Genomic DNA, 14,338 nt, shown 5'->3' with positions numbered 1-14,338 from the left:
TAAAAACTGAACTGGAACGCAGCCCTAGTCTGTCATCGTTGGTGAAACCCGTTATGTCCTCCTGTTGGATTAAAGGCAGCTTTAAAACCAGCTTGGCTTGAGGCAGAGTTCCCGCCTCCAATTCGGGCCTCCAGGCCCACATCTCCACCTCGACCTGTCAGCCCGTCACCATCGCCTCGGCTCACCGCTCCCTCTTCGCCTCTGTGGCCCATCTGTCCGGATGGTCCGCTGGGCTCACTCACCACTCCAGGTCTGCCTCCGACGCACTTCGGGGGTTAAAGCTGCGCCTGAACCCTGCACCCCTACAGTGTCATCAGGCTCCTCCCTTCCTCCTACCTCCCTGTCCTGCTCACTCGCCCCATCGTCACCTCGGTCATCCGAGTCCCCGTCATCTCCTCGGTCCCGCGAGCCAGCAGCTTAGTGCCAGGCTTCCAGGCCTACAATGTTACCTAGATCCGTCAGCCGCTACATTCCGCCGGTGCCTCCACTCACCATGGTTCCGCCTCTGCTGATCGGTCCCAATGTTCTGTCCACCCCTGCAGTCAGGACTCCACCCTGGCTCCTCCCACCGTCAACTCCACCATGGTGCCCGTGGCCAATCCCTTCAGGCTTCTGTCCGTCACCAGCTCCACGCCCTCCACCAAAGCCTCCGCCCTCTCCTCTTCATAGACTTTCTTTTTACGGTGCGAGGAAGCGCCTTACCGAGGGGGGCCTAATGACCGAACTGAGGTAAACAGAACATACACGTGACATGTCTGCACCTGTCCTTGTTAGCCCCTGATTAGTTAATCTTCCTCCACCTGTTCCTGTTTAGTTCCCTCATTTACCCTTGAATTGATACATCCCATTCTGTTCAGTCCTTGTCTGTCATTGTTGGTGTAACCCGTTATGTCCTCCTGTTGGATTAAAGACTGTTTTTTCTACTATTATCTTTGTTGTGAGTTTTCTAAGCCACCAGCATGTAACAGAATGACAGACCCTCAAATTGAGTAAAGAAGATGGACTGACCAGCACTGTGTCTCCTTCTCCTCCAGCACGTAACACCTGAAGAGCATTGATAATGATCAGCTTTTTGATGTTACATGATGTTTCAAGATGAATGATAAATAGTGATTAGGAATGTACATTGAGTGTCACTGCAATGTTAAAGGCCAAAATAAACCTTTTTAATCATCAAGGCCTTATGCTGTTACTATATTCACCATATTGCTTAAATAATTATTGTCTATTAATACGAGCTAAGATTTCTATATCAGTGCCTCCCTAATAGTCATTAATCATTGCATATTCCTTTTTTATCTCGCCTAGCTTCATGTGGCCATCAGCAAAACCGCGGCTAAAGTGGTGATCGACTGCAAAACGGTTGGAGAGAAATCCATCAATGCCGCAGGTAACATCACCATTGATGGAGTGGAGGTTCTGGGACGCATGGTCCGCTCACGTGGAAGCAGAGAGAACTCCGCACCGGTAAGACATTCAGCCTCGAGTCTTGCCTACGCCTAAAAGAATCACCCATTAAATCCCATAACAGGACAAGCTTTTGTTTCATACAGACACAAAGAACTCAGTATACATGTGCGAGAATATTTCTGAGGAATCTTTGTTTGGAGTCTGATAATTATTAGAGATGATCTGAATCTCTGAGGCTTGAAGGCACAAATGTCCTCTCAGATTCACCCTTATAATGATTAGGATGTGGAATTCAAAGCATGGGCACTCAGTTCAAGATAGTAAATACAGACTTTATGCGTTTTTTGGTTTTTCCATAAGAATGTGTGGATCATTATGTGTAATTGTGTAGGAGTGCGTCTGATTTTATTCTCCTTCGAGGGTGCCGGCACAACTGATGAGACTAATTGTCTCTGTAATTATGCTGGTGGGGTTGTAATGTGAGTTATTTGGAGCAAAAGTTTAAAAACTATTAGAATGAGTCATTCAGCCCAAACAAATAATCAGACGCATCTCAAGCACCGCTGTTAGTAAACGCAAAAAGTTTCTGCTTATTTCGATTTTGTTCATTTGCAACAGTGAGCCCCATAATTTGTTTAGACTTCATAAAATGGTTGTGTTGATAAGATTTATAATGCATGACAATTGAATTCATTGCAAAATAAGTGATTACAGTTCACCAGCCTTGTATATATGCTCTGTTTGTGTGTGTTTGTATGATCCTGTCCACAGTTTCAGCTCCAGATGTTTGACATAGTCTGCAGTATATCATGGGCCAGTCGGGATAAGTGCTGTGAGCTCCCAGGCTTGGTAAGAGTGACCAAATGGCATATTATTCAATATATCCATTTTATATGATCAGAAAACTGTAAAAGCCACAATCTAATCAGCTTACATTAAGCTACAATTCTGCAATTATGTCACCAGTGAAAGCCATAATATTAACCCCAAACATCTTGAGGATGTGAAATTTAAATATATTGAAGTACTTAATACCCACATGGCTGAGGTTCACTTTGAATTGATTATTAATGCATTAATTAGTGCTAATGCTGTTGATATATGTGCACTGACACTGCAGTTTTGGCTCATTAAAATAAAGACTTATATAAGCGTGGATTAGAACCACTAGGTCCAGATCCAGGAATTTATCCTCTTTGCCTCAAAATCTTCAGACTGATAGTGCACTGTAAATAATATTCTGTTAAATTACAGTGAAAAACGAATTGGTTATGACTATTTATTATGGTTGTCTGCTACCATAAAAATAGTGATATATAATGGTTTTATGTACTACCAGTATTGAAGATATCAGTATAGTCATTTGTCTGATACCTCAGTGATACCACTTTTTCTGTCTCTTTTTGTCTACTTCTATAATCCTGACACAATGTTCTCTTAAGTTATCTTTAATCAGCCTTTCTGGCAATTGTCCCTAACTTTAAAGATCCATGACCACTCTACAAATAATTCAATTATGTAATCTTGTAGCAGACAAACAGACTTGGTCCTCCATGAATAGGAAGAACAATATCTCCAGATCACTTGCCGTGTTTGTGCGCTTGCGAATTAATGACTTAAGGGAATTGAACAGACACCCATGGTTGACTTGGACAAATAAAGTTCTGTTAGATTCCTAGAGAGGAAATAATCCGGTGTTTGAAATGTTGTACGACATGTTGTTTTGTTTGTGATTCCCTCAGAGAGTAGAAGAGGACTGTCCTGCCATGCCCCATGCCTGCACCTGTGCTCAGGACAGCAAAGGGCCACCTGGACCCTCGGGACCACCGGTAAAACCATTGGTTTATGTACTCCCAACCTAAGAACAGTGGTAATAAACTAGATCACAGAGTGAGGACCGGGGAGATTTATAACACAGGGTTGTAACATAATCAGTTTAACCAATTAGAAATGAGCTACAGGGGTGCCAGGGGCGCTGAGGTGACAGTTGTTGTTAGCTTTTGCCCAAAAATATGACTCAAATTTCATAAATTTTAAGGGGCTGACATTCTATTTTCTATTAATGTTACATCTGAAAATATATAAAAATCTGAAGACTTACAAAGTCGATCCCAAAATTTCCCAAAATCTAGTTCTTCATTTTTAGCATGAAAGCTAGCTGACAGGGCTACTCTAGTTGACAAACTTGCTCTCACACTCTAACATAAAAGCTACAGTAGCTGACAAACTCCCTAGTTGCGTCCCAAATGACGCACTATACACTATGCACTTATACACTATGAATTTGTGCACTATGCACTCATCCATGTAGTGCGTGAATTGTATAAGGTTATTTTGTCATTTAACAACGGAGTCCGATCCTCCCTTCCCCTCCACTACGTAAGTAAAGCTGCGACAGTCGAGTGCACGAAGTGTCCAACATTCCACACTTCATTTTTTCCGTTAATTTAGTGCATCAGCCGGGTATTTAAAGTGCACTTTTTCTTTTTGGAATTTTCTGTGTGAACGCACTACTCGCACTATTTATACTTAAAAACGTCATAGAATAGTGCACAAGTACGCGAATTGAGACACACCTCCTAGCTTACTTTAGCCTAAAACTAGCTGAGATAACTCACTCTAATACTCTAGCATAAAAGCTAGCTGACAAACTTGCTATCATACTTTATCATAAAAGCTAGCTGAAATATTTTAGCTGACAAACTCGCTATCTTACTTTAGCATTAAAGCTAGCTAATATACTTTACTTGAAAAACTTACTCCAATACTCCAGCATAAAAGCTAGCTGACAAACATTGCTATCATATACTTTATCATAAAGCTAGCTGAAATAATTTAGCTGACAAACTCGCTATCATACTCTAACGTAAAAGCTAGGTGACATACTTTACTTGAAAAACTCACTCTAATACTCCAGCATAAAAACTAGCTGACAAACTTGCTATCGTATACTTTATCATAAAAGCTAGCTGAAATAATTTAGCTGACAAACTCGCTATCTTACTTTAGCCTTAAAGGTAGCTGACATATACTTTACTTGAAAAACTCACTCTAATACATAAAAGCTAGCTGACAAACTTGCTATCATACTTTATCATAAAAGCTAGCTGAAATGTAGCTGACAAGCTCGCTATCATACTCTAACATAAAAGTTAGCTGACATATTTTAGCTGACAAACTCGCTATCTTACTTTAGCCTAACGCTAGCTAACATACTTTACTTGAAAAACTCACTCTAATACTCTAGCATATAAGCTAGTTGACAAACTTGCTATCATACTTTATCATAAAAGCCATCTGACATATTAGCTGACAAACTCGTTATCTTACTTTAGCCTTAAAGCTAGCTAACATACTTTACTTGAAAAACTCACTCTAATACTCTAGCATAAAAGCTAGCTGACAAACTTGCTATCATACTTTATCATAAAAGCTAGCTGAAATACTTTAGCTGACAAGCTCGCTATCATACTCTAACGTAAAAGCTAGGTGACAAACTTTAGCTTAAACTCGCTATCATACTTTTGCATTAAAGCTAGCTGACATACAAATTTGCTATATAGCTTTTGTTTTACATGACAATGAATAGTCTCCAGGAGAATTTCAGGGTTTAGTGTCTTTCTCACAACGATAATGGTTCATGGCTTGTTCCTTGTGGGGATCGAACCAGAATCTTCTCAGTTTTAAGCCTTAGGCCTTAACCACACCACACCTATTTAGCGAAAAACACAGAACGTGTTAAGAAGGAGCATAAAGAGATTAGAGATATAAAATGAAATGGAAAGACTATGTAAGATATTAAGAAAAAGACCCAGCATTAGATTGCTCAATTCAGCCCGTGCTGCAGGTTGAACTCAATATGGCGGGAACAAATAAATGAGCTCATTTGGAAGGCAGCATCTTATGCACCCTGAGGGAAAATGTATTTCTTAGGCTTCGAAAAGGCCATGGTTTATAAACAGCAGTTCTTTTGAGAAATTCATTACGGGGAGATCGATTTATCAAAACCGATTAGTCCACTCCTGTCCTGTCTGCGTTTATAGATTCCTTCATCCATACAAGCCCATTTCCATGACCAAGAGGTGGTTGCAAGGAAAACGATTGCATTTCAGTTTTGTATATATTATTCCTGCATCTTGATATTAATATTACTGTCATATGTTCTGAAGTCTTTCCTATGATTGCGTGTCCTGTTAAGTGACCACGTGCATCTCTCTAATGAATATTTATGCTGTATTCTCGGCTTCCACCATCACCAGTTTTGTAAAGTGTGTTTTGAGCAAGCTCATGAATCAAATTTGACCGTAGCCTTCAGTGATAAGAACTACCTTATTGCAGCTGTTGCCACTGGGGATGCAATTAAAGTAAACACAGGAAAAGGAAGACGTGCAAACAGGGTTAAATTACTAGTGGTTGCCTGCAGCAGTGAGGGCACGAGTTTATGAGGGTCATAAGCAGGTGGGATGTTGTTTGAACCAGGTGAACTACAGGCCGATTCAATTTCACTGATATTTTGAGCTATCCAATTTTGCGTGTTTAAAACATTTTGATAAAACGATTAGTTTGGTTTAATGCATAGACAATAGCTGTGGAGCAAAACCTTGTGAATTGCCTTCATAGGGAACGTTTTAAGAAATCATAGTAATACTATTTTTGTCTTAATTTCTAAAAATGTTATGTATCAATATATAACCATACATGGTCAATGCATATATTGCAGTATATAGAAAAATATAAGCACTAGTTTGCCATATATGGAAATCTATTATGCAATATATTGTATTATATTTTGCAGTATATTCCCATATGGTATTGTTCCTTAAGGGTATGCTTTGGAACAGTGTTTTAGCACGTACCCAAGCTCTGGTCATTAAGAAAAAGTATTTGCTTATCCTGAGTCTTTCAATTTGTGTTTATTTAATTGTGTGTGTCTGACTCCCAGGGCGGTCCTGGTATCAGAGGTTCAAGAGGAGATCGGGGGGAGCCAGGCTTGACGGTAAAGTACACATATGCTTCAGCAGTGTCTCTTATGCAGGGCCACCCAGAGTTGTCAAATCTTTTCCCAAATAGACAACAGTTCAAAATGTGGAAATGTATACAATGCATGTGCCTCCATGTTGTTTTTGGAAGTTGCGAGTGAGTAAATCTCGCTCTCTCGCTCAGGTTTTTCTAAGAGCTTGCTTTGTTTATTTGTGTCCCTTCGTCCAGCTGTAGTTTCCTCTACAGTAATGTCCCTCCAGATGTGTGTGTCCATGCATAGAATGCATCAAGCTCTAGTCCAAATAAAGCCTTGCTGGGGCAGACATAATTTCATTTCACGCTCTAAAGTTTTATGTAAACTTGGTTTAAATGACCATCGCTAAGAAGTTTGTCACAAGCTAGACTGTGACGAGTGTCTTTTGCTTCCTTGATTATTGCATCCCTGATGGAGAAGGAGACTGCAGGGCATTCACACTTTGTTTCAGCAGCCCGGCTGGTGGTAGGCCTGAAACGTTACGTAATTATATTGTGGAAAATAAACCCAGCAATGAAACCATGGTGATTTTATAATGAGGTTATGTTTATTAAGATAATGTCCTAACTTTATGTTCAAGGGGCCTCAAGGGCCACCTGGCGAGATGGGACCTTCGGGACCACAGGGACCACCGGGTCCTCAGGGGCCAAATGGACTGTCCATTCAGGGGGCACCGGTAAGTTTCCAGGGTCCTTCATTTCTACTGACTACTGGGATTGTTACGCAGAGTTTGTTTCGTTCTTTGTATTCATTTTGCTTTTTTTTACTTTTTCAATTCCTTTCTCCGCAGGGGGCTCCAGGAGAGAAAGGAGAGAAGGGTGAAATAGGTGTGCCAGGTCCGCAGGTATGGAAAAAAATATATCGCCTGCCTGTCTCATCAGAACTCACGACAGCTTTATAACACCCACACAGTCTCTCATTAGCTAACCCCATCCCCTCCGTTAGAGAGTTATAATTATCACAGTGCCTTGAGTGTCTGTGTGTGTGTCTGTATGTGCAGCTTATCTTGAATTTGAGAAAATTGGCTTAGAAAAGAGAACATACAAATATAGATAATGTCATTCAGTTGGGTGCCTAATTGAATCAACTAGTGTCTTTATGAATTACTCAACTCTCCTGAACTCAGCTTGTAGACTTGCTTGTTAGCGCAGGAAGTCTGCTAGGGAGAAGTGTTAGAATTGAGATATGCTTCTGTGAAATAATCACAAACATTTGAAGCTGTCTGGAGGAAACACTGTTTGTGATTTATTAGAAATGACTTTTTGAATTTCTCGCCTTCAGAATATAAATCTGATCAGTTTTCAACTGATGATTTTGCTGTAACTGTGTAGCGGCTTGTGTAGCACTAACCAAGTTTTAACTCATTACTAAATTCAAGTGGTGTTGTTTTTTATAACTTATACATTGATTAGCTTAATTATGTGATGTTTTGGCTCTTAAAGATGAATTATGAATGAGAAAAGACTTTCTCTGAAGTCAGTACAAAAATAAAATGACTCAACTATTTTGAAATTTGAACAATAGTAAGTACAAACCCGATTCCAAAAAAGTTGGGACACTGTACAAATTGTGAATAAAAAAGGAATGCAATAATTTACAAATCTCATAAACTTATATTTTATTCACAATAGAATATAGATAACATATCAAATGTTGAAAGTGAGACATTTTGAAATGTCATGCTAAATATTGGCTCATTTGGGATTTCATGAGAGCTACACATTCCAAAAAAGTTGGGACAGGTAGCAATAAGAGGCCGGAAAAGTTAAATGTACATATAAGGAACAGCTGGAGGACCAATTTGCAACTTATTAGGTCAATTGGCAACATGATTGGGTATGAAAAGAGCCTCTCAGAGTGGCAGTGTATCTCAGAAGTCAAGATGGGCAGAGGAACACCAATTCCCCCAATGCTGTGGTGAAAAATAGTGGAACAATATCAGAAAGGAGTTTCTCAGAGAAAAATTGCAAAGAGTTTGAAGTTATCATCATCTACAGTGCATAATATCATCCAAAGATTCAGAAAATCTTGAACAATCTGTGCGTAATGGTCAAGGCTGGAAAACCATACTGGATGCCCGTGATATTCGGGCCCTTAGACGGCACTGCATCACATACAGGAATGCTACTGTAATGGAAATCACAACATGGGCTCAGGAATACTTCCAGAAAACATTGTCGGTGAACACAATCCACAGTGCCATACGCCGTTGCCGGCTAAAACTCTATAGGTCAAAAAAGAAGCCATATCTAAACATGATCCAGAAGCACAGGCATTTTCTCTGGGCCAAGGCTCATTTAATGGACTGTAGCAAAGTGGAAAACTGTTCTGTGGTCAGACAAATCAAAATTTGAAGTTCTTTTTGGAAAACTGGGACGTCATGTCATCCGGACTAAAGAGGACAAGGACAACCCAAGTTGTTATCAGCGCTCAGTTCAGAAGCCTGCATCTCTGATGGTATGGGGTTGCATGAGTGCGCGTGGCATGGGCAGCTTACACATCTGGAAAGGCACCATCAATGCTGGAAGGTATATCCAAGTTCTAGAACAACATATGCCAGATCACATACTGCATCAATTACATCATCATGGCTGCGTAGAAGAAGGATCCGGGTGCTGAAATGGCCAGCCTGCAGTCCAGATCTTTCACCCATAGAAAACATTTGGCGCATCATAAAGAGGAAGATGCGACAAAGAAGACCAAAGACAGTTGAGCAACTAGAAGCCTGTATTAGACAAGAATGGGACAACATTCCTATTCCTGAACTTGAGCAACTTGTCTCCTCAGTCCCCAGACTTTTGCAGACAACTTCTCAACATTTCTTGGTCATCGTTGTCTGATTCTCCTTTTCATGATGGGCCAAACATTTTCAACAGCAGGCAGTCAAGCACTAAGAAGTGTCTAAGAAACCACTAGCATGTGCAGAATGAGGCCTGGCATTGTCTTGCTTCCCAGGAAAGATGTCATCTTGATGGCAGTTTATGTCTTTGTACAATTCCAATATACGGCATCACATCAACGGTACCTTCATATATATGCGAGTCACTCATGCCGTTTGCACTGATGCACCCCCATACCATGACAGATGTTTGCTTTTGCACCTGTCGCTGATGAAAATCTGGATGGTCACTTTCATCTTTGGGACTGAGAACTCGATGTCTGTTTTTTTCCAAAAACAAGCTGAACCGTGGACTCATCTGACCATAGCACACATTTCCATTGTCTTTTAAACCATCTGAGATGAGCTCAAGCCCAGAGAACTCTGCATAGAATCGATGTAATAGCTTTTTTCTTGTGTAACAGAGATTCGAATTGCATTTCTTGATGCAACGTCAGACTGTGTTAAGTGAAAACGGTTTTCCAAAGTACTCCTAAGCCCATGTGTCTATATTTAACATGGTAGTATGATCCTCATCTGAGTGCTCAAAGGTTAGGTTCTCACAGACTTGAGTTTTCTCTGGGTTCCCTGAATCTTTTCACAATATTATTTTAGATGGTGAAAGACCTAAATTCTTTGCAATCTTGCATTGAGAAATGTGAATTTTGAATAGTTTGACAATTTTCTCATAAAATTTGGCACAAAGTGATGAGCCATGACCCATCTTTGCTTGCAAAGACAGAGAAGCTCCTTTTACACCCAATTAAAATAACCCTCACCGATTACCAATTAACCTGCTAATTGTGGACTGTTTCAAAAGAGTTTAACTTGGATATTCTATAATCTTCACTTTTATTTTGCCTCCGTCTCAACATTTTTTAAATGTGTGTTGCAGCCATCAAAATCATTTTTTTTATATTTACAAAATACATTTAAGTTGGTCAGTAAAAACATTGGAAAACTTTTATTTTACTTGTGTCAGTTAAATAAAAAGTTTGAGAGAATTAACAAATCACAGATTGTGGAGTTTCATTAGTTCACCTCTTTGAGTCATTCGTTCTTTTGTCTTGTGACCTCTACCCGGCTCAGTATCTTACAATAAACAACATTACATTAGTATTACAACTGTATGGTGTTATTGTATGTAGATTGCTTTATCAAAGTGATTTTTCCCTGTAAATTAACCAACTCTTTATTACCACATTCAGTGTTATGGAAAATAACCATCATGACAGAAATTCACAAATGTATAAATTGTAAGAAATAAAGAGCTACAATTTGAGACCAGAAATGCATCGCATAACTGTAAGAGTTGTTTGTAAGGAAGTTTGGGGATTATGAACTAATTTCTGTATCCAATACGGCTGTCACGTCACGTGACAAAAGAAGAAACGACTCAGACCGAAGACTCGGGAGGTGAACTAATCAAGTCTGTTTTCTGTACAGAACCTGTAGGATGTTGTGCATTCACGGTCAACCCACAAGGAACGAATTCCTTGATGAGACAACTCGATGTTCCAGAGTCATATTAAAGATTGGATAACCCTTTAGTATAGGGAACACATATAAACTATTAACTACAACTTTTCCCTCAATAAACTCCTAATTTACTGCTTATTAATAGTAGTAAGTAAGTTAGTTAGTAAGGTAATTGTTAAGTTTAAGGTCATGCAGAATAAGGCATTAATATGTGCTTAATAAGTACTAATAAATACAAAATATTCTAGTAATTTGCTAACATGCTATTAGTATAACATGTTAATAATCAACTAGTTAAAAGACCCTAAAATAAAGTGTTACCAAAGATTCATTCAAATTGAACGAATCGTTCATAAACAAAACATCACTAGAAGCGAGGCGTTTAATTAAAACATAACTCGAGTACTCGTGCACATCCCTAACCAAACCCAGACAAGTGACTCTGCCTACTTATTCCAATCCACCACACACCACTGCCTCATCATAAATGACATGGAAATTGTCATTTGACAATGTTATTTTTAGGAAGAATCTAAACTCAAAAGACAGTTGTAAGCAGGCAGGATTGAATACATACTTTTGCCTCAAGCAGATGTCTTATGCTTCCAAAGCCTCTTTCAGAAGCTTGTTAAATTTCTCCCTTTTCTGCGACAACTGCTGGTGTTTAGTTTTCTGCAAAAAGTGTCACCAAAAGGCTTCTAAAACATTCCCAGTGACAGTTCCATTTGTTGAGGAATGACTGTTTGATGTGAAGCCAGTGACAACCACTCAAGAAAAATCTCCTGGAGTTCTCTAGGGTGATGAAAAGAACATCCTGGCTTTTCCAGTGGACAAAGTACAAATACACACACATACGTTCCTTAGCCTTAAAGACGTCTTGGCTTGAGATGGATATTCTCCTTTAAGCAGAGGGACCATCCGCACCCTTGCTACCATTAGCACCAGGTATTGAGTTCTTTCAGAGTTATGTTGGCAGTATGGAGGAAGTGGTCTTTGCCATACTGCAGCAGAGACGCCTGCAGTTCTCACTCAGGGCTAATCTATCCTGTCAGCCTGTGAATTATATTTATTGGCTGCTGGTTGCCAGTCCTCCATATCATGTGCCGCATCTTCTTCTCGGTATGTCTCTGCCGCTGGCACTGAGAGCCCAGTATATAATACTGTTAGAAGTGCCCTCACACATAGTTTCAGAATTACGAGTCCACTCGTGATGAAACGAAGCCCATTTAAGCCTTTGCGACAGTGCGTGTGTGGTGCTGATATATGGGGTGATGTTGAGTTGAACGTCTTGATTTGTAATATTGTAGCTGAAGCGATGAGATATTGTATCATTACGAAGAGGGAGGATGATTCATTTAAAAGAGTGTATTTTTACCTGTCCACCTAGAGATGAACAAGCATTTTCAGTTCATACTCTATAGGAGCTGAGCAGCTGGGGATTGTGGGATTGTTAAAAGAGTGATGCAAGTAAAGCAGAGAAATGCTCAACTGAAACATTGAAAATGTTAATCTGTGGAAGTGGTGTACTGGGGTAGACATTTCAAACTGTGTCATAATGCTGATTTTGTTTTGTAATTTCAGTGCTTTAAAGGATAGTTCACCCTCATGTCATTTAATATGTGGAACACAAAAGAATCTTTCATCATGTTTCATTCATTCAAGTTTTTGTAATGAAAGTCAATGGGGTCCAAAACAACACTGGACCTCATTTTAATTGTATGGACAAAAAAATTCAAAATATCTTCTTTGGTGTTCCACAAGAGAGCCCACATTTTGGTTACCAACCCAGATCTTCATGGATTAGGCTACAGTTTATGTTATTTTTATCTAAGATATCATAGCAGGGCAGCTCTTCAACTCACAATGATTCAGACCACAGAAACGTTCGATTACCTCCTCAACTGTGAGATTTGAGCACTTAGATAATGTCAATACAATAGCCGGTGAGAATTGAAGACATTTTGTGTATGCGGAATTGCAGATGACGGCCATGTGAAACAACAGGGCTGAACATTTATTACTCAGCAAAGGCCAAACATTTTGTGAAAATGTATGTCTGTCATTGATTAAGATGTCTTGTTTATTTACTTTCAGGGTGTACCAGGTGCCAGTGGAGGACCAGGGCGAGATGGACCTCCAGGACAAAGAGTAAGCAACATTTGTAACTCAATTCAAACTATACTATATGATGTGGGGGAAAAAATTGTTGGGAAAACAGTTGTACAATTACATATGTTTTTGTGTGATATTCCAGCCTGTTCTTACTGCTAATACATGGGTATTGATATGTAAAATTACAAAAAGTACAAAACAGTGTTTTTGCAAAAATGTCCAAATGACAATGTGTTGCAGTTGCATCCTCTCTAGCAGTATATAATAGATATAAAGTACAGAGCAGAATTTAAGTTATTAATTGCTGAAAATCTTATCCCGATCCACGCTGTGAAGGCTCGCATTTCTCATTCAAATGCACATCACCCAAAGCACGGAATGTCACAATCTGTGACGAAGCGGGTGAGAGCCAATGAGCGTTTGATATCATTGCCATAAAAAGTGACGTAACGTGGTGTCCCATACTCGGAATCTGTGCTCTGCATTACACCAATTCAAGTGGACACACACAGCAGTGAGTTTTGAACACACACCCAGAGCAGTGGGCAGCCATTTTTGCTGCAGCGACTGGGGGTTAGGTGCCTTACTCAGTTATGGGTAATGAAAGTGGAAGAGAGCACTGTTCATTCACTCCCCTCACCTACATTTTCTGCAGAAATTACATTACAAACCCGACTCTCTAACCGTTAGGCCACAACTGCCTAAAAAATTCATAAAGCTTCTTGAGGAGGCAATTTTTAAATTTTGACGTTTACGGTCGCTGCTGAGAATGTAGATGAACATCACTGAATAAAGGCTTGAATTTGGGTCTGTTCCTCACAAATGTATGGATTCTAAAGATTTTGATTACAACACACTAATAAAATTCATTACACTTGCATTTTTGGTGTATACTGAGAAAACGCCTTTTTCAAACCCACGGCAAAAAAAAAAAAAAAAAAATTGATAAGTAAGGTTTTAAAGAGTAGTCTTGTTTAACATTATGTAATCATTCGAAATGAGTTGTGTGACTCAAGAGTCTGTGAGTCATACAGAACAAAGCGAAATGTTATCATTTCATATTAAATAGATGAGTAAACTGAGTTTAATAAATGTAACTGACAACATAATGTAATTGATATGACAACCAAATACAATACAATCTAAATATTAATGCCACAATTTTAATATTCATAAATAAGGATTCGTACACATTTGTATAGTTGTTTGAATGTAAACGTTAGTGCTGTCAATATGTCAAAATTGTACAGTCAAACCAAAAATTATTGAGACATTTTTTTATATATATATTTTTTTTTATATATATATATATATATTTACTAGTGGGTGCAGGACACTATAGTAAGTGAGGATAGCAAAATAAAGTAAACTGTGACATATTATACCCAAAAATTCTTCATACAGTGGACTACCAGTAAAATTTATACAAATTTGGAACCAAAAAT

General features: G+C 39.2%; 1 protein-coding gene across 5 annotated transcripts in view; it reads left to right on the top strand.

Moving 5' to 3' along the window:
- The window catches only part of col14a1a (collagen, type XIV, alpha 1a), a 173,418-nt gene that overhangs the window by 134,964 nt on the left and 24,116 nt on the right, over positions 1-14,338 (top strand). For all 5 annotated transcript variants that reach the window (XR_010896578.1, XM_067402626.1, XM_067402607.1 and 2 more), the window contains 7 exons: positions 1,309-1,467; positions 2,182-2,259; positions 3,153-3,239; positions 6,353-6,406; positions 7,005-7,100; positions 7,215-7,268; positions 12,876-12,929. Coding sequence is in view for 4 of the 5 variants with exons in the window: in XM_067402626.1 (XP_067258727.1) it covers positions 1,309-1,467; positions 2,182-2,259; positions 3,153-3,239; positions 6,353-6,406; positions 7,005-7,100; positions 7,215-7,268; positions 12,876-12,929 (582 nt within the window). In the remaining variant the exon portion in view is untranslated. The remainder of the gene's footprint in view (positions 1-1,308; positions 1,468-2,181; positions 2,260-3,152; positions 3,240-6,352; positions 6,407-7,004; positions 7,101-7,214; positions 7,269-12,875; positions 12,930-14,338) is intronic.

This window comes from Chanodichthys erythropterus, chromosome 2 (assembly GCF_024489055.1).
Source record: "Chanodichthys erythropterus isolate Z2021 chromosome 2, ASM2448905v1, whole genome shotgun sequence".
NCBI lineage: Eukaryota > Metazoa > Chordata > Actinopteri > Cypriniformes > Xenocyprididae > Chanodichthys > Chanodichthys erythropterus.
This window is presented reverse-complemented; position numbering and strand designations above follow the sequence as displayed.